Source organism: Nyctereutes procyonoides, unplaced genomic scaffold (genome assembly GCF_905146905.1).
Source record: "Nyctereutes procyonoides isolate TBG_1078 unplaced genomic scaffold, NYPRO_anot_genome, whole genome shotgun sequence".
Lineage (NCBI taxonomy): Eukaryota > Metazoa > Chordata > Mammalia > Carnivora > Canidae > Nyctereutes > Nyctereutes procyonoides.
The window spans coordinates 8,696,001-8,723,630 of NW_026575021.1; the positions used below are offsets into that span (position 1 = coordinate 8,696,001).

The 27,630-nt window shown below is 45.1% G+C and overlaps 1 protein-coding gene across 6 annotated transcripts in view; it reads left to right on the plus strand.

Moving 5' to 3' along the window:
* The window catches only part of LNX1 (ligand of numb-protein X 1), a 128,077-nt gene that overhangs the window by 83,621 nt on the left and 16,826 nt on the right, over nt 1-27,630 (plus strand). For 5 of the 6 annotated variants that reach the window (XM_055340958.1, XM_055340967.1, XM_055340949.1 and 2 more), the window contains 4 exons: nt 9,073-9,314; nt 9,815-9,967; nt 14,503-14,705; nt 17,031-17,402. In XM_055340958.1, coding sequence (XP_055196933.1) covers nt 9,073-9,314; nt 9,815-9,967; nt 14,503-14,705; nt 17,031-17,402 — 970 coding nt within the window. The remainder of the gene's footprint in view (nt 1-9,072; nt 9,315-9,814; nt 9,968-14,502; nt 14,706-17,030; nt 17,403-27,630) is intronic. The other variant, XM_055340987.1, reaches the window with a different exon arrangement.

Below are 27,630 nucleotides of genomic sequence, written 5' to 3' on the forward strand. Positions count from 1 at the left end.
GAAGATGAGGAAGCAGACCAGGTGGGAACCTGGAGAGAGTGTTCCAGATAGGGGCAACAGCAGAATGCAAAGCCCCCCAAAGCAGGAATGGGCTGGGCCCTGGGAGAACCAGCAGGGGGTGAAAGAGTGAGGGCTGGGGATGAAGGCGGGAGTCACAGGACAGAGAACACAGGACCTTGTGAGCCTTTGCAAGTACCTTGTGCTCTATGGAGAATAGATGGGGAAAGGGGAACAAGTGTAGAAACAGGGAAGCCTCATAGAAGGCTGTTGCCATAATCCAGGCACTGATGACGGTCACTTGGACCAGGATGGTGGCAGTGGAAGTGATGAGAAGTAGTTGGATTATGGATATATCTTCTTGGTTGTATTTGAAGTGCTGAGAGACAGAAAGGACTCGGGGATGACACTGAGGTTTTTGGCCTGAACAACAGGAAGGATGTGAGGTGCTGTTCAATAAAACAGGGAAGATGTGAGAAGAGTTGGTTTGGCAGGGAAGCTTAGGATGATTGGATAGGTTGAGTTCCAGGACCTGTGAGACGTGGAAGTGAAGACATGGAGGAAGCAGGTTGATATATGAGCCTGGAGAGCCGAGGAGGATCCAGGCTGGGGGCCAGGCCACAGGAGGGGAGAAGGCATGGAGCCCTGCAGGCTGGATTCAAATCCCAGCTCCACCCTGTGAACCTAGACAAGGCTTTCTTCCCTGTTGGCTTGTGTCCTCACCTGTGAAGTGGAGGTGACATAGTGAACATTTACAGGACAGTCGGGAGGGTTAAGGAAGGCAACACACATAGTGTGTAACAGGGTACACAGTAGATCAATAGGCAATAACTGTCTTCTTCCCAACCCCTTTCGGGGGTGAGCCCATGATCCATACAGATGGGACAAGGCCTAGAACGTCAGCACGAGGACTTGGGACTATCTGTAATGCAGTGGAAAATATTTCTACAGGAAATTTTTGAGTAAAATACATTGTGTTGGTTAGTTTAGTATGGACTGGCTGGGGAGGAAGACCGGGAGTAGGGAGACGGGCTGGGTCGTGTTGCAAAGCAAGGGGGGTCCAGGGTCAGGAGGGCTGGGGTGGGAGCCCAGGAGATGGAGCACGCATGTCTTAGGCCACCCTCTGGTGCAGAGTCACCAGCACCTTCATAAAGGCTTTCTCAGAGCCAAAGCACTAAGGGTCGCTGAGAATTTCAATGGCCTGTCCCCCTCCTGTTGCCTTGTCCAAGGACACCATCGAGGGCCTGCTATCTCACGGTGGCCCACATCTCTTGCAGCAGTTTCCTGGCCTGGCCCCAAGGACCTGGAGCCAAAGTTGAGTCACTCATCCTTTCAGTGGAGCAGCTGAAGCCGAAGACCCTGCCCCTGGCAGGAGAGCTTGCTTCCCTCCAGAGCTCCCCGCACCCCCCAGCTCGATTCACTGCCTGAAAGAGTGAACACATCCATTAGGGTTGAATGGCTCCTTGTCCCATTAAGCAGTAGCTTGGGACAAGTCATTAGCTCTCCCTGGACTGAGAGACAAACATCTGGGAATTCAGTCTCCTCAAACTTGGGTCAGAAATAGGGCTGGGGCAGATCTTGAAAGGGATGCCCCTTCTAGAGCCATCTGTCCTATGTATGCGTGCACACACCCTCACTCAGTGGGGACAGGGGGAGATGGGGGAAAAAGTAAAGGGAGGGTAGCACTGCTTCAAAGAGGACTGAAAGGAGAGAAATGGGTCTGACCAAGTCACACTGGCTGGGTGGTGGGGGTTTTGCTGGGGTTTTGGTTTTTGTTTTTGCTTGTTTCTTTTTTATTTTATTTCTAATCCCCAGAGGTAGAAATTGTCTTCCCTTGAGATAGATCTGGCCTATGGGTGTGTTTTGTTTGGCCCGCACAATGGTTTTTAAAATGTTGACTTTGTTGTACAATCTCTTGATTTTTACAAGTTGACATCAGAAACTGGATTTCAGCTTATAAAGTTTTCACTCCAGCAGCACCGGGCAGTTTTTTGGTTTTTGTTTTTTTTTTTTTCTTTGAGGTAGGAATTGAGGTAGTTAATTGACATATAACTCTATTAGTGATTAATTCCAAGTGTACCACATAATTATTTGATATTGCGAAATGATCCAGTGAAGTCTAGTGAACATCCATCATCTGCGTAGTTATAAATTTTTATTTTGGGGATGAGGAATCTTAAGATTTACTCTCTTACCAACTTTCAACTATGCAGTACAGTATTATTTACTAGTCACCATGCTATATACATTGCCTCCCCGTGACTTCTTTTTAATTTTTTAACAGCTGTTTGTATGTTTTTTATTCCCTCTACTCATTTTACCTACCCCCACATCCCTTCTTTGGCAACCCCCAATGTGTTTCTAGAAGCTTTGGGGTATTTTGATTTTGTTTTTGCTACTGTTGCTTTAGATTCCACATACAAGTGAGATCATATAATATTTGTCTTTCTCTGACTTACTGCACTTACCATAATGCCCTCAAGGTCCACTTGCTGTCACAAGTGCAAGATTTCCTTCTTTTTTATGGTTCAATAATGTTTTATTGTATATATACCACATTTTCTTTACCTGATCATTCATTGATGGACACTTGTATGGTTTCCATTTCTTGGCTTTTGTGAATAATGTTGCAGGGAACATCGGTGCAGATGTTTTTTTGAATTGGTGTGGGGTTTTTTGTTTTATTTTTTTTTTCTTTTTTTTTTTTTTTCAGATCAATACCTAGATGTAAACTGCTGGATCATAAGGTAATTCTATTTTTAGGGTGTTTTTTAGGAATCTCCATATTGTTGTCCAGAGTGGCTGCATCAATTTACATTCCCACGAGCAGCACACAGGGTTACCTTTTCTCCATAATCCTCACCAATACTTAGTTCTTGGTCTTTAGTAACAGCCATTCTAACAAGTGTGACAGGATCTCTCATCGTGGTTTTCATTTGCATCTCCCTGAACGACTAGTGATGTTGAGCATCTTTCGTGTACCTGTTGGCCATCTGTATATGTCCCTTTTATTTTTTTATTTTTTTTTTTTTAAATTTTTATTTATTTATGATAGTCACACAGAATGAGAGAGAGAGGCAGAGACACAGGCAGAGGGAGAAGCAGGCTCCATGCACCGGGAACCTGACGTGGGATTCGATCCCGGGTCTCCAGGATCGCGCTCTGGGCCAAAGGCAGGCGCCAAACTGCTGCGCCACCCAGGGATCCCTATATGTCCCTTTTAAATCTGATTGCTTCCTGCTGTTGTATGACTCCTGTATTTGTTTTGAAGATTAACCCTTTATCAGCTTTATGATTTGCAAATATTTCCTTCCATTTTGTAGTTTGCCTCTTCATTTTGGTGAGGGTTTCCTCAGCTGTTCGGAAGCTTGTTAGTTTGATGTAGTCTTGCGTATTGATTTTTGCTTTTGTTGCCTTTGCTTTTGGTGTCAGGTCCAAAAAGTCATCGCCAAGACTGATGTCAAGGAGCTTACTGCTTATGTTTCCTTCTAGGATTTGTATTGTTTCAGGCCTTACATTCAAGTCTTTCATCCATTTTGGGCTAATTTTTGGATATGGTACAAAATAGTGGTCCAGCTTCATTCTTTTGCGAGTGGCTGTCCAGTTTTCCCAGCACCATTTATTAAAGAAATTGTGCTTTTCTCACTGTGTATTCTTGCCGCCTTTGTCATAAATTAATTGACCATATATACATGAGTTTCTGGACCCTACTCTCTCCCATAGACTCATATGTCTGTTTCTATGCCAATAATATAATGTTTTGCTTGCTATGGCTTTGTAAAATAGTTTTAAATCAGGCAGCACAATGTCTGCAGTTTTGTTCTTTCTCAAGATTGCTTTGGGTCTTGGAAGTCTCTTGTGATTCCATACAAATTTTAGATTACTCTATTTCTGTGAAAATGGCATTGGAAGTTTAATAGGGATTGCATCGAATCGAGATTGCTGTAAGTGGTTGCACACGTTAGCAGTTTTCTTCTAATCCATGAGCACAGAATAGCTTTCCATTGATGTGTACCATCTCCAATTTCTTTTTATTTTTTTTTTATTTTTTTTTTATAAATTAATTTTTATTGGTGTTCAATTTACCAACATACAGAATAACACCCAGTGCTCATCCCGTCAAGTGTCCCCCTCCGTGCCCGTCACTTTTTATTTTTTTTAAGATTTTATTTATTTATGAGAGACACAGAGAGAGAGGCAGAGGGAGAAGCAGGCTCCATGCAGGGAGCCCAACATGGGACTCAATCCCAGGTCTCCAGGATCATGCCCTGGGCCAAAGGCAGACGTCTGCTCAACCGCTGAGCCACCCAGGCGTCCCACCATCTCCAATTTCTTTAGTGTCTTACAGTTTTCAGTGTACAAATCTTTCATCTCTTGGGTTAAATTTATTCTGAGGTATTTTATTTCATTTGATCCAATTATAAGTGAAACTGTCTTCTTAATGAATTATCAGAAATTATTAGTAAGTAGAAACACAACAGATTTTTGTATATTGATTTTTATATCCTGCAACATTACTGAATTCATTGATTAGTCCTAATAGTCTTTTGGTGGAATTTTTAGGGTTTTCTATAATATCATGTCATTTGCAAATAGTGACAGATTTACTTCTTCCTGTCTAGTTTGGATGCATTTTATTTCTTTTTCTTACCTAATTGCTCTCAGGCTGGTCTTCTTGATATAGGGACCAGTGAAGGCCCATAACAGCTTCTAGACCCTTGAAATGGAGCAGCACTGCTCACCATGGTCCTCACCTGGCCCGACCATCCTAGTTCCCTCACTTCACTAGCATATGAGTTTACAAGTCTTGACTTAAAGTAGGATCAGACTGGGTAATTAATTAACTCAATGTGAAGAACAGACTTGATGTTTACCTATTTCAGAAGTGAACAAAGAGAGAAAGAATGTGAGGGAAGTTAGATCAAAGGGAAGCTGTGTAGTTACCCAGACTATTACGATGAGATATTGAGGCTCTCTTTCTTACAGATAATGTATATTCTTCTATCCTAAGTGGATAAGTTCACTGTCAGAGGGAGTCCTCCACTGCAAAACAGCTGATGCTCCCTAGTTGGATAAATTCAGCAGGACACCCCATCAGAGCCTCTCTGAATTATGTTGGGGTCTAGCATGCTTCGGGTTAACTCCTTTAACTAGCAAACTCATGGACTCAGGAATTTTTCAAGAAAGGGGTTCATTTCCTCTTCTTGCTCCCCATCCCCTTGCAAAATAAAAACAGAAAACAACAAGCAAACAAACAGTTCCATGGCACATCCATTGTCCACATTCTTTTTTTTTTTAGATTTATTTATTTATTTATTCATGAGAGACAGAGACACAGGCAGAGGGAGAAGCAGGCTCCATCGGGAGCCTGATGTGGGATTTGATCCCAGGTCTCCAGGATCAAGCCCTGGGCCAAAGACAGGTGCAAAACCGCTGAGCCACCCAGGGATCCCCCCATTGTCCACATTCTTGTATTAAAACTGATTTACCTCTGCTAACTTTGATATAAGAGTTCAGGATCCCCTTATTACAAAAAAAATGATTCAGAGTTGCTTTGTTGAACAGATGGCATATCCAAAGTGCATAATTTGTTTGAAAAATAGTTTTTTTATGTTCCTTGTGTTCATCCTTCAAGTTCATGGCCATCACCCATCACCACCTGAGAGTACTTAGTACTTAGGATAACTAAAAGGGAGAATAAATCCTGCTTGCTTTGAACACAACCCAAGGTTCACTGTATGTTCCTGTACTGGCCAATGCTAATCAGCTCTTCCCCACTCCTCCCCTCTTTTGTGCTTATAAATCAAGAGCCCTCAGTATTAGTCACCACAAAAGAGATAATTAGTGAGTACAAGCTGCTACCTTCATAGATCATTCTGTGCCTTGGATTCAAGCTAAGCCAAGAAACTGGAGCAAGCAGCATCACACAATTATGAGTTGCTTTAGCAGAACATTTTTTATTCAAGGCATATGAGTCTGGACGTTTAAATCTAGATTCTGTACCCCCCCAAACCCCAGCTGTCATAAAGACAGCTACGATATGAGGCAAAAGGGAAGGTTACTTACCCATTTTATAAGGTTTTCTTTTCCTAGACTAAAACATGTGACTCTGGAACCCCAAGGACTTGGAACAGCAATGATTTCTTAATGGTATGCTCTTCAGATTGAGATATTTTAAATATCCTCCACATGAATGTGGCAGCAAAATAAGATGTCCCTTTGTTCCATTGGGATGTGCTATATCTTCCCAAGAAGCCATGGCTTGTGCCCTTACCAGCCATTTGTCCAACAGGAAAATTCATTTCCTGCTCTGGCCGGGCACATGGTCAAGGGCATTGCTGCCCCCAAGAAAAGAAAGACTGTTCCCAGTCCAACTAAATAGTCTAAGAACTTCCTTCCCATGCATTGCTAACCAAATATTGTTGGCTTGTGTAGAAGTGTTCCACTCATGTATTTATGACTTTGGAGCTGTTCAAATGCATGCTGGCTTTTATTTTTTCCATCACACAGTGATTCTTCCAATTTTTTTAGTTTCCCGTATCAACTACTTTGCTATTTTTAAGCAGAACAATTTTAAGCCAAAGTAGCTAATCAGAACAGTAAAACCTTCCAATTCATGCAAACTGCTTAAACTCTTTCAGTGAGGGGAAAGACTAGCATTAAAAACTGGAGGCCTGTTTCATCTTTTAGAAGATAAGGGTATAGGATTGTATAACCAAAGTCCTTTTCTACTAATATTAAAACCACATTTCAAAAAATAAAATAAAATAAAATAAAACCACATTTCATCAAATCTAAGATGCCGTTGTTCATAAGAAACATATTTTACGTACCAACAGCTTTAAAAAATGCCTGGTTAAATTATTTTAAAACACCTTTAAAGATTTCCCTGCAGTGTGTGGATTGGTCACGTCAGACGCCTATGGTTTTGAAATCCATTCAGACAAATTTGGTGACCTCTCCTGCCCTCTAGTTGTATTGTTTGGCATGAAATAGGCCAGTCCTTTTGAATGATCTCAGTAACAAAATATAACACCACTTTTTTTTTTTAATCTCCTTGGGGACATCTTCCTTTATAAGCAAATAAAGCATTTCCTTGTCTCTTTACAAGAAAATATAGCATTGCTGTCTTCCTCCTGACAATGAATATTTGCTTTATCAACATCAAACTTACATGCCACTGCTGTTTTTAGAGACTTCTATATATACAGTTAACTTTTCATTTCAGTGCTGAACCATAATGTAATCTTTTCTAAGACATCGAATGGCAAGTAAATTCAACGACGTAGCACAAAGAGTGGACACAACGCAATGGAAGTTACAAGATGGTCACCTGTGACTGTGTTTGCCCTGCTCAGAAAATGACCTCTGCATCATGACTGCAGCTTCGCAGTAGAAACTGCAGGACTCCCTCCATCACCCGTGCATTTCTAATCTCAGGATGTTAGAGTATGAACAAACAAGCATCCTAGAATGGATCCAATTATGGAAGTAGCTACAATCTTTGATGACATACCATATATCTGGTAGGGTTCTAAAATGTTGGCAAGACCTAATATTGACCCGACCTCAAAACAGCCCTAGACGTATGTGCAGATGAGGACATTTAACCAGGTTAACAAAATTGCCCCCAGATTACACAGGTAAATTTCAGAGCAAGGATTCTGATGCAGAAAATAAGCCATTCTATCCACCAGCTCTGTTTCTATAGGTCATGTAAATTGTGTGCATATCAACTGTAGACTGCTGTTTGATTCCTTTGACCTGTAAGAACGTGAAGAAGCATCACTCCAAATAGGCTCTCAAAGGATCTGTGTTTAAAATAGCTCAGCCTTGGGCAGCCCAGGTGGCTCAGCGGTTTAGTGCCGCCTTCCCAGGGCTGATCCTGGGGCTGATCCTGGACACCCGGGATCGAGTCCCACATTGGGCTCCCTGCATGGAGCCTGCTTCTCCCTCTGTCTGTGTCTCTGTCTCTCTCTCTCTCTGTCTCTATGAATAAATAAATAAATTTTTAAAAATAAATAAAAAATAAAATAGCTCAACCACAGATTTTCTTTTTTTCTTTTCCTTTTTTTTTTTTTTTTAACCACAGAAGATTTTCTGTAAGGAACTGATAAAAAATAATTTATTATTAGTACATCCATTATAAGCAAATGGATATTTCTTAAAGGGACTCACCCATATGATTTCTGCCTTCCAACAATTGAGGGAGCTGATGTGACTGTCCACTGCCACTTGCTCACCACAGTAGGATGAGATGGTCAACTCGTCACTACTTTCTGACCAAAATGCTACCTAAGAGCTGAAATGACTTTCTCAGTGACACGTAGATGTACATTCACAGCAAAATATGGACCTAAATCAGCTTATACCTTGGCCTCCTGACCCTGGGGTCTGCTCTTTAACATGGAGAGTGAATGGTTATAGACGATTACCATTTCCTTTCTTAAAGACCATGAATGTAGTTTTCCTTTCCTAATGTTGGAAGACATGAGAATGAATAAGATTTTAGTATACAGGAGCCCCCGGCCCCTGGTTCTGGCCAGCAGCCCAGAGGTAGAGCATGGAAGTCAGCAAGCTTGCCTCTAGAGAATACTGATGCTAAGTAAACCCCTGTGGCTTTGTGGCGATGGCGATTCTGTTTCCATGGACAGTTAAATATGGAATCTGGGAGGAGCTTTGTATTTATGTTCAGTGCTTTGGAAACCAAACCCAAAAGAAAGGACTGAGTGTGACTAAGGACTTTTGTGGTCAAAATAAACACCAACAGGAGGGAATGACCAAGTCCACAGTTGAAGACTGCCTGCCTCCAGCTCTGCTCTTGTAGATACCAGTGTAGAGAGAGCTTTAAGAGAATGCAAAAATCATCTTTTGGCATTTGTTTTCTCAAGCCACTAAATCATTTAGCTGATGAGTGTATATTGAGTACCTCCCTGTGATAAAGGGAGTGGGGGGGAGCAAACATAGGCGCAAACAACTCACGTTGCAAGTGCAACAAGCATGTATACTTGAAGAAGCCTGGTTGAACAATGAGCAAAGCCACATTTTCTGACCTCCCACTGGTTTTTGTTACAGCTGTAAAGGTGCTTCCCACTACGGCCTGACCAAAGACAAGAAGAGGCGCTCTCAAGATGGCTGCCCCGATGGCTGCGTGAGCCTCACGGCAACAGCTCTCTCCCCAGAGGTCTCTGCCGCTGCCACCGTCTCCTTGGTGACAAATGAGCCTGGCCTAGACAACCCTGCCTACGTGTCCACCGTGGAGGATGGTCAGCCAGCAGACAGCCCATTGGACTCTGGCCGGAGCAACCGAACTAGGGGTGAGTCAAACGGGTGGTTGTCTGGGAACAGGCTCCTTGCCTTGAGATTGCCCTCTGTGGAATACTTACTGTAGAGAGTTCTAGAAATGTTTTTTTTTAAAGGGGAAATCATCCTGGTAGTTTTGGCAGCAATCCAACGTCCAATTCTCCAAAGTGAAATGAAACCACAAGTACCTCAGATCATTAAAAACGTGTAATCGAACTTGGTGGAAGGAGCCAAGCTAGGGCCGATGATTTACCACCGCCAGTGTCGGCACCTTCCCATCCCTGCTGCTCGAGAGAAGTGCTGCTACGTTCAGCCCAGCAAAAGAGAAAAGCAGGTTTTTAAACAATCCATACATATTTCATTGTAGAAAACTGAGACTGTGCAGGGAAGCAAATTACCACCTAGGAGTGATCACCGTTCTTGTGCTGTTGTATATATATCTGACCAGACGCGTAGGTAAAAGCAGATTTCTGTGAATGTATAGCTGCTGTTTCTCCTTGTCTCTTGTCCTCAGCACGGCCCTTTGAGCGATCCACGATCAGAAGCAGATCTTTTAAAAAAATCAACCGAGCTCTGAGTGTTCTTCGAAGGACAAAGAGTGGAAGTGCAGTTGCCAACCAAGCTGACCAGGGCAGGGAAAATTCTGAAGACACCACTGCCCCCGAAGGTAAGTGAGCTCCCTGTGGGCCTGGACATGGGCGAGGCCTCCAGGATGACCTCAGGGGTGATGACAACCTGACCCCGCCCACTTTCTAGGACCCCACCCTTCTAGGACAAGGGCATAAGATTTTTTTTTTTTAACCTTGACTAGACTACTTCTTACATAAGTAGCTAAAGGCAGAAATGATTCTCCTCTTTTTACAGAGGTTGAGCAAGTAGGTTTTGAAGCCCTGACCTCCAGGTGCTAGCTTCACACATATAAGAAATAATAATAATTAAATGAAAAGCATTTAGAACAGTGGCTGGCATGCAGTAAATAAGTTCTTATAACTTATAAGATATAAGTTCTTATGACGACTATGCATAATGTGTGGTTCTGAGTGTGTTTGTCCACGCAACCAATTTATTTAATGCTCAGAACAAATCTAGAAGTGGCTGCTATTATTATTACCCTCTTTTACAGATGAGAAAATCGAGGCACAGAGAGATTACCTAGCTTGCCCCGAATTACCTTGCTTAACTTTGAATCCAGGTAGCATGACTCTAGAGTCCAGGCTCTGTTGGATCTTAGATCCTACATGTTTTTGCCAATAAAAATGCAGCTAGGAAATATTTTCTTTTTATCTTCTATTAGAGCTTCAGAGCAATGACAATAGCTTTAAAAAAAAAAATGGAGCTTTCTTGGGTGCCAGGTAATGTTTGTCCTCAGTCATTTAGAGGTCACATGCCAAGGGATAGGGCTGATGATTCTCATTTTGCAGATGAAGCAACTGAGACCCAGAGAGTAACTAGCCCAAAGTCCCCCAGCTAGAAAATGACATCTGACTGTCAGGCTTTCTGGCTCCAGAGTCCACTCTGTCAACTGCTGGGTTATGTTCCCTCTCGTCCTAGGGGGTTGAGAGGCCAATCCCCCACCACGGTCTTTATCATGCCTTCAGGGAATCCATGAGCTGTCCTAGAGAAGCCCTCTTGCTCACCTGTCACCTCTCCCCCCACTGCACACACACACACACACACACACACACACTGCATGCTCTCACTACTCTGAGCTTTACAGTCCTGTGAATATTTCCAGGCTGTTGTTCAATTTTCACTCCCACACCCCTTCTGCTGCCACTCGAATTCCTTCTTCCAGGCTCTGCGTAGGCTTGGCCTCCTCTTAGAAGCCCCCCTGATTCCCTCAGTGCTCTTTCCTTGTGTTCTCGACGTGCCTGCATCGTTATTATAGCAAATGTCATCTCTCATTGCAACTGCGTCTGTAAGAGCAGGGGTTCTTTGGTGAGTGTTTGCATCCTCAAGGTGAAGTGTGATATCTGGCACATATTATGGCGTTCGCCGAATGTGCAGTGACTATAGGATTACAACGTCCTTTCTGCCAGTCCTCCCTCTTATGAAAGGGTCCTGAGCTTTCTAAAGTTTTCTTCTGCCTGGATAAGATCGGTTTGCGTGTTTATTGCAGAAACCTTTCTGAGCAGAGGTTACTGTGTGTGAAGTACTGGCCTGGGCTCTATGATTTTATACAAAGATTATAAAATCCAGTTCCTGGCTTTGAGAGGCTCGTTTATGACTGGAAGAAAATAAAATACCAGGAAGACTGAGCCGTAAACAAATGGGAGCGGCAGCCCCAGAAAAGGAGCATCACTTCGGAGCAGGACAGCATAACCCACGTTTAAGGGGCAGTTTGTGACCTGGATGGGCATTGGGATCTAGACTGGGTGTTAGAAAGCAGTGGGAGGTGAGGTTAAGACTAGACTGGAAGGGTCCCGGATGCCGCTCGGGGTCTTGATTTGGGGCAGTGAGCACACCTGAAAGCTTTTGCACAGTGTTTCTGGAGCATCTGTGTCCCAGGAAGATGGGGATGGCTGCAGAAGCAGGTGTGCAGGGGCCTGAGAGCAAGAGAGAATGGGTTTCTTCAGATGTTCCAGGGGTGTATAGGGTGAGGTGCTAAAGACTCAACAAGGCTGGTAGTGATGGTCTTTCCAGGATTCAAACAAAAGGCAACAAACCTTTCTAATATGGCCTTCAAGTCTCATTGCTTCAGCAACCTGTGGTTGGGCCCGTGAACTCACGTGGCATGGTGTATCCATCCGTCACGGGGAAAGAGGCTCCGCTGCTTATTGGCTGTGTGACCCTGGCCAGGTTACTTAACTTCTCTGAGGTCCAGCATTCTGTCCTCTAAAAAGCAGGGATAATAATAATCTGTTTCATAGGATTGTTGTAAGGACGAACCACCCCCCCCCCAAAATATGCATGCAACTGGCTAGCTCAATGCCTGGCACATAACAAACACTCAGTAAATAACATATCCCTAGTCCTTCGGTGAGGACACGATACTCAGCAACTCTGTTTCATTCCAGACCAGTACAAATTTGGCAGTTGGATTTGTTGTTGTCATTTTAGATTTTATTTATATGGGAGAATCTCAAGCAGACTCTCTGCTGAGCATGGAGCCTGATGTGGGGTCCATCCCATGACCCCAGGATCGTGACCTGAGCCAAAATCAAGAGTAGGATGCCCAACCCACTGAGGCACCCTCCCCAAAAATTATTTTAATGCTTCGAGGTCACTAGGGTCTCATTGGCGTGGCTCTAATTCACGTTATGTAAAAGGACAACTGGGTGTGCCCTTTCACATTCTCAAATCAAACGCCCTGAGTAGTTTAGGTTTGGGAGGATAGTTTCTGTAAATCTCTTAGGGATGGGGGAGGAGCCGACAGGGAGGGAAAGGGGAGCAAGAATCAGCAGCAGCTTTGATGATTATTTCTAAATCTTCGTTCAAAGTGATTTTTTTTTTTAATCGCCACTGCCTGTCACCAGACCTGTTCCAACAAATGCTTATGGTAACGCCTACTTAATGTAATCAAAGTAGTTTAAACATTAATTGAAAGCAATCACCCAAGTACTGTTAGCACCAGGAACTGACAGATTAAGGCCGCTGCCCACAGCCTTCCAGCAAAGCCAATCTTACGTTAAATTACATCCCAGCGGAGGTTAAGACGCGCACTTGCAACGTCTCAGGCTTCCTCTGGCTGCTAAATTGCTTTGTTGATCATGTCCTACGGTACTTTGAAGTCATTTTAATTCTTTCTGTATTGTTCCTGGAGAGTTGAGCACTTCTTAATGAACTCATAGTTCATTAGGGAAAATGGACTAAGGTCATGGGTTTTGAAAACAGGGCTCATTATGCAGAGCCAGACCTGCTGTTTCCCCCCTTCCCAGCTGACTTAATGAAGAGAGAATCTTAGGGCAGAGGCAGCTGTCAGCAGCTAGAGGAGACAAAAGCATCCCGCCCACCGCATCCAAACTCAGCAACCAGGGAGGAGCCGCAGGCGCCACCAAACCAGGTGCGGCCTGCCTGGCATCCCGCGGTGTCCCTTCTGCACACTTCTGTGCAGACAGTGCTGGCTTATGGGTCTCTCTGGTGAGTCCCCCGTGGGACCGTTGTGAATCCCTGGTTGTTCCAAAACCCCAGGGAGGTGGGTGACAGGACGGCAGGTCACCTAGAGCCCCAGGGTGTGACTGGCTCTGAGGGCCACCTTACTTTGCAGCCTCCAGCAGACCGGGTCACTTCCCCACTCTCAGCTCAAACGCCCTCCCATGCAGAATAAAGCTGCACTATGGTGTCTGTTGCTGTCAAACCAGACGACTAAGGAAGCTCTTCTGCATGTGGGCCCAGCAGTGGGGTCGGGTTGGGGTGGGGTGTGGTGGGGGCTAGTGGTGAAGGGACCCAGGAAGGATTTCATGGGGAAAGAAGGGTCTTCCATTCAAAGGTAAAGTCTGAGCTCTCTGCATCTCCTGCTAGCTCTGAATTCAGCAATCCAGCCAGAGCAGGGATGAGCCTCCAGATGCCACCACCTCTCCTTGGTCAGGGATCGGGCTGGCTGACTTCCCTTTATTGACAGCAGTGTCTGGGAGGGAGGCCTGGGAGTGCCCTGAGCCTGAAGAGCAGGGACTGCCGGGGAGAAATCTTCAAAATGGCCTGAGAAAGCAGAAAAGCTGGTTTGGTCCGTTCTGTCCCTCGACAGGGAGGCGCTGAGCCTGTGGTCTCTCCCTTAGTGACCCTTCGTCCTCATGCACCCCTCCACCCTCAGGAGGCTCTGGCCGGCGCTCGTGATCTGTACACACAGCCACAGGACAGCTGCAAACAGTGTCCTCAGAAATCTTAGGGTCCCGGAGGAGGATGAATGAAATGAGCATGAATGACAACAGAGGGCTCAGTGCTGGGGAGAAATACAAGCTTTTGGGGGGGTGGGGGGTGGAATGGGATGTTTGGACAGAGCAGGGCAAGAGGGACCAAGGTAGAGCTTAATTGAAAGGGATCATTTCATGCGAGTCTTGAAGGAAAAATTGGGTCTAGGCCTAGAATGAAAAACATTCCAGGCAGAGAAACCGACGCTGGCAAGGAGGCAGGAAAATGGAAAACATGTATGAGGAACGATGAATAGCTTAGTTTGGCTGACACCAAGGTTTGGCAAGAAGAGGAGGGCTTGGAAATGTCCGCCGGGTGGGTGTCTTAAATAAATACTGTCTTTGTCCATTTTAGTCTTTCCAAGGTTGTATCACCTGATTCCAGATGGTGAAATTACAAGCGTCAAGATCAATCGAGTGGATCCCAATGAAAGCCTCTCCATTAGGCTCGTGGGAGGCAGCGAAACCCCACTGGTCCACATCATCATCCAGCACATTTACCGCGACGGGGTGATTGCCAGGGACGGCCGGCTGCTGCCAGGAGACATCATCCTGAAGGTAGGCCGCAGTCGTGGTGGGGCCGGGAAGAGGGGGCTTGCTAAAATCCCTTCGGAGCAAGTCAGCGGATGGATGGAGGAAATGCCAGATGGATGGGAAGCGGTCACTTTCTAGGGTTGTCACGCCGATAGGGCTCTTTCCCTGAGAGTTGTCATTTAATGGAGATAGGTCTTTGCCCCTTCTGTCTTGTCCTTATAGCCTCTGCCTCTTTCTGGGTAAGAGTACTTCTGTCTGTCTCTGTCTTCCCCTCCTTCCTCGTCTCCCCTCCAGCTCCTGTCCCCACTTCCCTTTCTCTACCTCCTTCTCTTCCTGTCTCCTTCCCAAGCCCTCCTCCCACTTGCAGTAACCATAACATAAAAGAATATGAAACTGGAGCATCTATTTGTCTTCTCGTATTGTTTTTAGAGCAGGTTAATGGAACATGTCATCTTGGATCTGGTCACTCCCTTTCACACACCCCCCTTGCAGGAAACCTCCTGTAGCTTAATGGCCCTCCATGAGAAAACCCAAAAGGTGAGGCTAAGCTATTCCCACCAAGGCACCGACCTTCCAGGGCAGGCAGGAGGTGGAACCGCGCACCCTGGGCCTTGCTGTGCTCGGGGGCTTGGGTGAGAAGAAGGATGCTAGGGAAGACTCTTGAGAGCAGAAAGGACAAAGGGAGAGTTGTTCATCACACAGAGGTCGGACGTGCGGCAAGAGTGACAAGGAATCCCTCCCTGGCTGTAGACTCCATCTGATACCCAGAGAAGAGTTTCATCCTGTTTCTTCTAGGTGGTTCAGGGGCCAGCTCCTGATACACCATGAGCTATTTCTCTGCCAAAAAAAATTCTTATTCTTATTATTCTTATTATTATTCTTCTTATTATTATTTTTGGAATAAGAGGAGAAAGCATTTAAAGCAGCGATCAAACCTCCCCCTTGTCTCTGGGATAAAGCACAAGGCCAGGCCCGTCAACCTCCAGAGACAGTCCACAGTGCAGTCACTGGCTTCCCTCCAGAGGGAGGGAGTTGTTCTGCCCAGGAGGGTCACATAAGACATTCTGATTCTTAGGGCCTTCAGGTGGCCCTTGCAGGCCAAGGGCTGCCAGGACTGTCTAGCAGATGACCCCGGCCTGGGTGTGATGGGGGAAACGAGACACAGGATATATGACAGGGCGGAGCAAGGGCTTTAAGCTCACCTGTGCTTGGATACAAGTGGTGAGGCTTGTCTGTGCACGCGAGCCTCCATCCATCCCTGGAGAGGCAGAAAAAAAAAAATGATGATTGTGTCCTGCAGGGAGACCTCTTAAAATCTCACTCTGAGCCTCCTCTATCAATTGGCTGCAAGTACAAGAAATCCGACCCAACCACAGAAGTTCGAGAAGGCTGTCTCTCTCCTGTGGGGCCCCGGTCCTGCAGACCCTGCGCAGAGCGTGGGGCTGCTGCGAGATGGTTTTCTTGCGAAGCAGTGACTCCCGCTAGGGTCTGAGCCTTCCGGCTGGGCCTGCTTAACCAGAGTAATTAAAACCAGAAAGCCCCATGCGGCATCAGCCCCGCAGATAATTAATGAGGCACAAATTAGAGGGCCGAGCCCGAGGACGTGTAAGTAGCATAATAAAGTGATCCAGCCTTTCAGTAAGAGGGCCTGGAAGCTCATGCCTATCACTTTGCTTGAAACTATACAGAGATTTTTTTTTCCCTTTTTTGTTGAGAACATGGGCAAAAGACCTCATAGGCAGCAACAAGCTTCAGACCACACACATGCACCCATGCACTCACATACCTGCACACACATGCTTGCACGCGCACACATGTGCAGTGGCATGGCCCGGAAGTTCCAGCAGAGAGATGACCCCAGGAGAAAAATTCCTGGAGGTTTTAGGGAAGAAAGTGTCAGCTCAGTTTAATCTGAACAGCATTTTTGTGCAACCATTTGACCTTCAATGGGAAATTTTCTTCTTTTGCCTTTTCCTTTTTCTTTCTTTTTTTCTATCCACTCCCCACCCCCAGCCCCTTCACTGAACACCAAGTTGGGCAAGCAACAGAAAGGAGGGCTGGGACTGCGTAAACACACCTGGGGCGTGTGCAGGGACAGGCTGAAGAGGGAGAGGCCAGCAGAAGGTACAGGGAACAGGAGGAAAGTGGGGTTAGAAGTCCTGTTGGAAGATGGGGGGGGGGTCTTTGGAATATTTGGACAGAGGAGAAGGTAACAAACCAGAGAGGTCTTTCAGGAAGGGTCCTGCTGATGCTGTGGGGCCGGGCCTTGCAGGAAGGGTTGTTGTGGCAGGTGGGGCTGGCTGATTGGCTCTAGCTTCCGGTGCCCCCCCCACCCGCCTCCCCATCCAGGTCAACGGGATGGACATCAGCAACGTACCTCACAACTATGCCCTGCACCTCCTGCGGCAGCCGTGCCAGGTGCTGCGGCTCACAGTGCTGCGTGAGCAGAAGTTCCAGAGCCGGAGCAGCGGACAGGCCCTGGATGCCTACGGGCCCCGCAGTGACACCTTTCATGTGATTCTCAACAAGAGCAGCCCCGAGGAGCAGCTGGGAATAAAACTGGTGCGCAGGGTGGATGAGCCCGGGGTGTACATCTTCAACGTGTTGGACGGCGGTGTGGCGGACAGACACGGTCAGCTGGAGGAGAACGACCGTGTGTTGGCCATCAACGGACACGACCTTCGGTATGGCAGCCCAGAAAGTGCGGCTCACCTGATTCAGGTGAGTCACGGGTCATTGCCAAGATCCTGGTTAGCACCTGTCAGCGTAAGTGAGATGCTCGTTACCCTGACCTACCCGCCCTCTGACGACCGTGTGTGACGTGCAGTGGCCCCCTTCCCAGGAGTCAAGACTGAAGGGCCAGGTAGGAACATTACTCCAGCAAAAGATGTGTCTCAGGCCCACGGCCGTTCCCTCAGTGTTGCCAGCCATCCGATCTGACTGCCCACGTAGGGGTTGTAACCTAACCAGGTGAAGGTCACTTAAGATCAGCAGCGTTGTGTCATCCTTGGACCCAGTCTGTTATTTGCAGACCCAGGGGTCATTCACATCCATTCTGGACACTTCCAAGACACCTAGGGGTACTAACTCCCGTAAGAAGCGGTGCCATGGGATCCCTGGGTGGAGCAGCGGTTTGGCGCCTGCCTTTGGCCCAGGGCGCGATCCTGGAGACCCGGGATCGAATCCCACATCGGGCTCCCGGTGCATGGAGCCTGCTTCTCCCTCTGCCTGTGTCTCTGCCTCTCTCTCTCTCTCTCTCTCTCTCTGTGACTATCATAAGTAAATAAAAATCAAAAAAAATAAAAAAAAAGAAGCGGTGCCATGTGCCCTCCAGGAATCCTGTGGATGGAGACCACCGTGGGATTGGCTAAGGCTGAGCCTCCTCTCGATGGCTGAGTCCAGCCTTCTTGGAAAGCCCGTGGGAACTCAAGTATGAATCTGTCAGAAGGGCCCTAGAAAGAGAGGCATACAAGTGATGTTCCCGATAGCCTGACATTGGTTCAAATGAATTCACTTTCCTGACTGGCATAGCATCATCAAGCCCTAGCCTGGGTCTTGTTGTCTTTGGCTAGGTCACCATGTTTTTCCAATATTTAATGAGCTGCCGTCTTTATTCTTAGGCTTTGTTGTGGGCTCTTGTACTCTAATTCATTTATTCACTCCCTTTAGCCAAGATGTATTAAGTTTCTGCTACTCACCCAGCCACGGTGTCAGGTACAGAGAACATAGAGATGGTGGCCTCTTAGGCTGCTCTCTCGAAGGAGCCCAAATCTAGTACAGGGGATGGACTTTCTGTAAATAATTGCCATAGGATATGTTAGTACTATAATGTTGTTTCAGATGGAGAGATCTTTCTTGCATGGGCCTAGGAATTCTTTACAGGAAAAAATCTTGAACTTGGGGCTTTGAGGAATCAGTAGAAATTCTCTAGGTAGACAAGGCAGGGAGGGTCATTTTAAGGCAATACACCACAAAGGAACATTTCCCTGGAAGGTGGTTAGGAAAAGCATTAATACCTGGAGCGTGGTGTCTATTATAAAAAGCAGCCGTAGCAAGGCAGGGTTGGGAGGCAAGGACCAGATCCTGCAGAGTTTTATAAGCCACTCTAAGAAGTTCAGACTTTATCCTCAAGGCCATGGGGGTGTCCCTGGAAGGGTTTAAGAAAGGAAGTGACATGATTTTCTAGATCTCTCTAGAGGTAGTAGAGAGCTGATAGGGGAGGGGCCCGATTAGAGGCCTTATCGTATGAAGCGTTTGCAATTACCCGGCACACCACGTCAGCTTCCAATTAAAGTATTAATACTTCAAGAAGGGACAGCGAGTCAGCAGCAGTAGTTGACTGAACCTTGTACCAAGCTCCGCGGAGGATGATAATCAGAAGACAGAGAGTACTTTCGAGAACTTGGTCGCTTACGCACACACACAAATCTCCCTACCCTGGGTTCCGGCCATGGAGTTCCTGCAGGTGTTCACAAGTCTCTTCATTGTAGTGTGCGTGGTATCTTCTCCTTCTTCCTCAAGGAGAACCAAGGAGTGTGTGCTACTGTCCTTTTAGGTGTGGACGGCCTGAGGCAAAGAGTGCAAGGAGACTTACCCTACGTCCTCCGTCCACCAGGATAGGAAGCACATGGGCGCTCTACAAAATCAGTCCTATCCTGTCACTCCCACGCTCAGCTCTCCAATGCTTCCCAAGACACCTAGATTAAAATCTCCAAATATTAGCAGTGGCCTTCAGAGCCATATGTAATTTGACCTTTAGTTATTTTTCCAAATTCATTTTGTAAGCAAAGTAGAGGATTTCTAGTATTCTCGCCCTTGTCTTAGCATGCTCAGTCACATTACCTCAAACATTGCTTGCTATTACTTGCTACTACTCCTCAAACATTTCAAGACCTCTTTCACCTCAAGGTTGATGTTCTTGCTATCCCTCTGACTAGAAGAATCTTCCAAATATCTAACTGCTACGCTTCATACAGGTATCCTCAAACGTCACCTCAGAGAGGCCTTCACCAACAATCCCACTTAAGATAGCTTCTCCCATCGCAGATCTACATCCTTTATGGAATATACTTTATTTTTTCCTACCAACGAATTACTTTATTACCTGTTGGCCTAGTGCAGAATAATACAGTAGAGTATTGTGACTCAAGCACTTAGAGAAATGTCTGGCAAGAACAGCCACTCAATAAATGTTTGTTGAATGAGTACATTGAGCCAAGTTATAAAAATGTAAATATACAGAAGATAAAATTTATGCATTAATTCCATCTCTTAGGGATTTTTCATCATCAAACCATTTGCCAAAGAACAAACACCAAATCGATTTTTACATGCTGTTTGTCCCCAAGATGGAATTTCTACATCTTTTCCTCTTGACTTTGTTCAGTTATTATTGGTTGAGCACCTTCTAGGTGCCAACAAGTGTGTGGCACAGTGGTAAACAAGATGGGCACAGTTTCTGGCCTTGTAGAGCTTGGAATATATTCTGGTCTCTGATCTCAAATACAATCAAGTCAGCATTTAGCAGGTGGTTCTAACTTGTATATGTCAAGGGATGAGAACAGAAAATAGACATTTTATGAAAACATTCACCCATGGAAAAGGAAGAATCATTGTTCTTGTCATGAACAAACCCCCTATGCATGATTTTTTTCTCCTCCTTTGGAATTAGACTTTTAGGCCATCATCAATTTTTTTTCCCCTATTGTGTTTGTCAACTCCCCCTGCAGGTCAGCTCATGTTCTAGAGATAAGCTGCCCACTACACCTCACAATAGGCATAAGAAAACCTCCCTTACTCATACCACTTGGACAAATTTTGATTACATGTGGCATTCTACTTTTTTAGATTAATAGCAGAAGAGGGGGAAAAATTTCCCAGAGAATGTAAATTTATGAAGTAAAATCTTGCCTAATAGTGGGACTTCCTAAAAGAGTCTTCTGCTTACTAAACAAAGCCAACGTACTTAAAAGCAGAAAAGGGGGAAAAAAATCTTTTAAAGGCTTGGGCAAAGCTAGCTGGAAAAGAAATGGAAAAAGTAGAGTGCTGGGAAAATCCAGTTAAGCAATCTCAAGCGTTGATTTTATTTATGTGATACTTGTAACACACACCAGGCAGCGGGAATTAAACTTAATACCCTTCAAAGGTGGAGAGTCAAGTTACCCACCAATCCTTGGCTGCCTGGCCCTCGTGTATCTCCTCCATGAATCATACTTGCCTTAGAAAGAAATTCCCAGACAACATGTCCTTTTGGTCATGTTTTCTCCCACAGTACCACACTTTTGCCTTTTTCTCCATTATTTCAGGGAAAAGCTATTACAGAGAAGCCACAACTGTTTTAAATTTGACCAACTTACATATGTGGAGTCCTACCCCCACTTACTCAGCAGCCCCGGGTGCCAGACCCCAGGAGTGAGTCGGACTCCTCCAGGAGGAGAAACCCTAAGGAGACAGAAGCTTCGAATATGGAGTAGTTGACTCCAATTAACTTTATTGACTTTTTTTTCTCCATTGTCAATTTCTTGATTTTTTTTTTTTTTTTTGAGCACCAAGTCTAGAATAACTGAAGGAAAGAGGCAGCTTAGTGACACTGCCTGGTGTCCTACCTAAAACCAGAGAACCACAAAATACAGACCAAAGATTGAGACTCAAGGGAAGAAAGGGCTCTCCACCCCCCTATCATGGAGATTGCTTCTCCCTCCCCACACATCAGTGTGCAAATGATTTATGCTGACAGGTATGCCTATTTTGAGATGTTCTCATCTATCTGCAATTCTGGAGCAGGGAGTTCAGATGTATTTGGGAGTTCAAATATATACAGTTAATAAGTGAAGAAAGTAATTTTGGATTTCGAATTTGAGTCTCTTTTCTATGCCTTTTTTTCCCCCTAGGCCACTCCCAGACTTGAGGCAGATGCAGAAACATAAATTCAAAGCCATCCGTAGAGGTGATAATAACATAGGTTTTCATTAATACTTGCATATGTGGGATTATTTTTTCCTCTTTGCATGAATTAATATTTCAATGAGAAGTTATTTTTATCAAAGAACTACCAACACCCAGGCTCTTCGAACTTTTCAAAAGAATGTGAGAGGCTCTAGACAGAGCCAGAAAGTAAATAACGAACTCCTCGTATTACCTACATTTGTTCTGAACACGTGATTCCAGCTCATGAGTTCTGCACAACTGGAAAACAGACAGAAATCTTGTCCCCTGGAGCCAGTAAGAACTGCCAGTGAAATAAGACCTGATAGATCAATGTGCTTTTTACAAATCAGCACAGCTAATACCGAGTCAAATCCCCCATTTAGACCAATTTTATTAACACGGCATTGTAATAAATTTAATACAAAGGCTAAAGAATACATAGATGTAAGAACAGTCTTCTTGAGATGAATTCTCAAAGCCCAGATGATTTTTCTATAAGGCTCTAAATTTCATGCGTTCATGATAAAGCATGGCTTGGGACACTGTACAGCTTCTTAGAATTTTGTGAGCAAATCTGATGCACAGCTACACACTGCAAATATTAGGGAATTTTTAAACTTTTTTTTTAGGGAATCTTGAGGCTTCACTGCCCTTCCTCCAACTCAATAGATCCCTCATGTTGCATTTTTTTTAACACCACGGAACAGAATGAACCATGAGAGTCACTTCTAGATACCATAAAAGATATGACATTTGAGCCAAGGGATGTGGGCCATTCCGCTGACTGAGCAATCAGCAGCCACAAGAACTCAGGAACGAAATTCTTATTTTGACCTTGTCACTGACATCCATAGGACCCTGCGTATATCAGCCTGTCATCATTAACATCTTAGCACTTAAAAGATGTGCCTCTGGGAGCACATGGGCGAATGGAGTGACAGTCAAGAGGGAAAAATCGACAGAATTTCTGTCTCAAATCTTTTTCTATCCTGGTGAAATCCTAAGGTTCTATTCATCACTTTTCCTCAACGCCTCTTAAATTTCCTTTTTCTTTGGCTAGATTCTGGTTGCTCTTTGCTCACTAAAGTAGCTGCTGAAGATATTCTTGAATTCTTTTAAAAATGTGCCAGGCATTATACTAGGTGCTAACGTTGCAATGGTGCACAAATCGGCACACACCAGGTTTGCTTTCACCAAGCTCATTTTATAGAAACTCTCAAAAAAAAAAAAAAAAAAGAAAAGAAAAAAAACCCTCTCTCCATTAACTTGTTCTGGAGTTCTATTTTTGGAGCCCCCAACTTTTTGCTCAGCGAGAGAGATTTTTCTCAATTTCTCTTGCTCACTGGAAGAGGGGGGGGGTTAGGGCAAGGACTTTGTTTCCACACCCCATTGTGTAGCGTGTCGCCAGGTCAGCAGATGATTGATGACTTTGGTATTTTTCTATCATAGCAAATGGTAACGGTTCTGATTGCCATGTAGGGTCGATGCCATACATGATGTCGGAGCTAGGCCGTACTGATGTAATGCGTCCTTTAGTGAAGGCCTGGGAACCTCCCTGTCATCTTTTCACTAATCAGGAATAATGAAGACAGACATCTATGCAGTCCTTGGCTTCACAGAGCTAATCCCCTAGGCACACAAGACATGGCAAAACGGAAACTCCGTCCCTGAGGTCCTGGGTACAGCTGGTCCATCAGCGAAAATACTACTCTGTATTGGGTCTTCTGGATCCGAATCTATACACACACACACACACACACACACACACACCTGCTCAACTCTATTAGAGTGAGTCCAGAGTTCATCGAGCTCTTGAGATCACTTGAAAACATGAAATATTAGGGCGGTTGGGTGGTTGAGTCAGTTAAGCATCAGCCTTTGGCTCAGGTCATAATCCCAGGGTTCCGGGATCAAGTCCCGTGTTGGACCCCCTGCTCAACTGGGAGCCTGCTTCTCCCTCTGTCTGATGCTCCCCCTGCTTGTGATCATGCTCTCTCTCTCTCTTCTCTCTCTCTCCCTGTCAAATACATAAATAAAATATATTTTTAAAAAAGAAAGAAAACATATGAAATATTTAAGAAAGTAGAAATATTTGACCTGGAAAGGAGAAGAGCTGAGGGAGAACAGTAAACCCCTATCTTCAAATAAGATTGTCACATGGAAATTGACTTTCGGCTGCCCAGGAGAGCGTGAGTGGAGCCGATGGGCAAGCAAGAAAATGGCACATTTAATTCAGCCTAAGGATAAACTTTCTAATTAGCGCCAAGAATGGCCCATGCTGCATGGGACACAGTGAGCTCATGGTTGTTGGAGGCACTGGGCCGTGAGCTGGGAGACAACATGGCAAGGATTTTGTAGGGGGAACTGAAACCTGGGTTACAGAGAGAATGATGGATTAGATGATGTCTGACCTCTCTTCCATATAGGTGACTTTTCAATGATGTGGAAACCAGTGCTTCACAATTTCCCCAGGGCACTGTGAACACAAGATAGATGAACTGGCAAGGCTATATGAGCAGTTGGTGGAAGGGAAGCTAAGATGGGGCAACCCCAAACAGCATGGAAAAAAACCATCCCTACAACTATACACTGAACACTAAAGCTAGACTATCTCACTCTGGGATCCTGGGAAAATAAACTAGTGGGGAATGCAGATCCAGGCTGAATTATTTTTAAAGCAATGTTCATGAAAACCTTTCTTGGTGGAACACTAATTTGAGACAAGCTTATTTATTATAAATGCAACTGTAGCTCTCAGTTGTCTCTGTAACGAGGGCTCCCAGTCAAGCATGGGTCACCTGAGGACCCATACCAATGTTATAAGGGTTGTGTGTATATGGTCTCATGCTCTGAGCAGTCGTTTGGATGCCTAAAAGCTTGGAGATTCCCTGTTTTGGGTCTTTAGAATGTTAAAAAACCATTTTATTTTTTTTAAACCATTTTATTTAAGCATATTCGTGTATGTGTGTGTGTGTGTGTCCTTTTTTTTTTCCTTTTTTTTTTAAGCAGCAAATGCTGTAATGCATTTGGTTTAACTCAGTCCTCTTTCACAATGAATAGGTGAAGCCCTGGGCTAGGTGAGAAGGTCACACCTTGAAGTACAGGTACCCTATTTACTCCTGGTCTGCCCTAGTTGTCGCTGGCTGGCTCTGCCATTGCGTGGACCCATGCAGTGTTGGAATAGTAGAAAGACGCCCTCGGCTCCAATGTAGAGCTCTGCAAAATGCCTCTCCTGCTTTGTGTGGTGGCGTCTTTGACTTTCCATTTCTCTGCTCTGTGAAGTTTCTGACCTGTGTTGGATCCTGACACGGTGAACACTTCTTACCAGCCACAGTGGCTTTTGTAGGGAAAAGAGCCCTTTCCAGGCTGAACATGACCCTACAAGATGCCTGCCCTGCAGGATGTCAGTGTGGTGCTTTCAGACAACTCCTTCCAGTTACAAGAGGTGGGATTTTATGATTTTTAAACAGGCTGCATCTAAATGAGACTGCTTTAGACTATGGTTCCCTTTTTTGGCCCCTGTTTAGTCCTGTCGTGGAAATATTATTGGCAGTCTTGAGTCAAGTCTCAAAAGAGCAAAGGAAAATAATCCTTCAAACATGACCCAAGAAGACAAGCCTTCCCATGATAAATGCTCCTCCATTTTAATTCTTTGGTTTTCTCTGAATATTAGATTTTTTTTCTTATTCCTTTTGCTGGAAGTAATTAGTCCCACCCTTAGAGACTCTTATGTGTGGAACCCATATCTCTTTCCTGGCACCTGCTCCTAATGGTCCCATAAGGGGACAGGAGCCATGTCCCCAAGGCTCGTCGTGAAGTGCCTGGCACATGTCACCCACAGAGACAGAACGACTGCCAACAAGCTAAGGTCCCCGGGGGAGAAGGCTGTCGGTAATGCTTCCCTTAACCCACAGAAAGGAGAGAGGGAGTTTAATGAGTGGGCTCTATGAAGAGAAAGAATAGGTATAAGCAGTGAGACTATGCAACTTGTAACCACCACGTCCAGAGTCTTTCTGGATCAAAACTGAGGATGTTTAAGGGAGAGAGGAGAGAGGAAACTTCCCCTGAAAAGGATTGTCCTCTGGCCTTGCTTGCTACTCAAGATAGCCACAATCTTAGGAGTTAAACACTGCTTTGGCCCAAATTGCAACTCTCCAAGAGATGCACGCGAGAGGCTATCCTACACCTGCCTGCTAGCATGCTCTTCCTCTGAGCATGGTATTGAAAGCGACAGATCTGCTGCGCCAGCTTTCTGGCACATGTGATGCGGGCTCGCAATAAAAAATTTCTGCTGTTCCGTCTCCCCCTCACCCCCTGCTCACGCTTCACCTTCACACCAGGCTCACACCCACAGAAAGAAAGACTCACTGGTTCTAAGAGCTGTTTCTCGACACTGAATCCAGCTGCTCCTGAGGGCTAGAGCCAGTACAAACACATTAGCCTATTTTCCACCTTACAGCTTCAAACACTGGGAAAGAAAGCAAATCCAGCACCATCTCCCCGAGAGCAATTTGTAAGGTGGCTGGTAAGGGCCACAGATCCAGCCTTGCAGAGAACGTATGTCCAAGAAAATTGATACCCGGGTTACTCATTGGAGTGTTGTTTCTGCCAGCAACTTACTACCAAAGTCGGCATTTGAAACCCCGGTCAGAAATTTGGGTTTGAAAATGTGAATTAAACGGTTCTTGCAGGCTGCTCCTTGGCAGTTTGAATTTCTCCTGGCAAGTTGATTCGATATAGAAGTCTCAGATTTTCTCAACTCTTCCGAGATGCCTAGGTCATGTAATTGCTCATGGGCCAAGCGAACATGATACCACGTGCAGGCCAAAGACAAATCCCCCACTGAGATCCTTCACAACATCGGAGTTTCCCTGAAGATAAGGAGCAACTCTGGGCATGGCAGTTGGAGTTTTGACTGGAGTGTTTGCCACTTATCTCTTAGTCATTTTTGCTTCAGAAAGTTCCTAGAGATAACCTCCTCGGGATAAGCGAGGCTTACAGTATAAAGAAAGAAACACTATTACAAAATACTCTTCTAAGAATTGAGTTTAGTTGGCCAATCTCATAGTTCTTCATGTCAGCTTGCTTCATTGTTGTTTCCGGAGCTTGTTATTTTCCTTCTGATGCAAGTTTTATATGTGATAAGAACCAACAAGGAATTCAAGATAGGCAAATGAACAGAGGAGAGGTATGTAAATGATGATTGCGTAGACCAGCCAAAGGGATGACGGGGCTTTATGTGAAAGAACGTGAGTGAAAGACTTGAACGTGCTTTTCGGGGCCTGTTAGGTAGGATTTTTGTAATGACAGAGTTGCAGGGCGAATCAACTTGAATGGCCCATCATTGACCGACACTCTTAATGTGCTTGAGAGATGGTTTTTAAATTTTCATCTGATTTACAGTTACCTAGAGGATGACGCCTAAGTTTCAAGAAAACTCTGAGAAGAAATGTTCATTAATATAAGGATGCAAAATCACAAAGGATTGGGCTGGCTAATTGTTGGACAATCCTGGGAATCTGATTTCATCAATGGGGTTCTGGTTGCTTTAGGTTTTAAAAACATGGTCCTCCTTCATGGCCTAATTTTCCCATGGTGTGATTGCCATACCTGTAAAGGAAGAAGGCAGGCCAGCCAATGTCTATCTCTGCGCTGTGGTAGGCGGTCAGGGGATGGGATGAAGAGAGGGACCGCAAAAACTTACTTTGCTCTTCTCCACCTTGTCCTCAAATGTAGTCTTTCTTGGGGACCTTTCTAATCAACTCTGGGCCATCGGGGTGCTTTGTTGACGTACATTTCACAGGGCTAAGATCTCTTCTGTCTGCCTTGAGGATCTGGATGCTCAGTAGTCAGCAGTTCTGGAAAAATGAGTAATGTTCTCAAACAGACGTGAAATTCATCTGTGGCAGGAAGCCAGTTTGTAAATTTATGGTGAGGAATAATGGACCTCCGCAGTAAGCAATATATCTGCTATTTGGAATGTTCTGTGCAAGCATCAATGTACATAGCACAGAGGAATAGT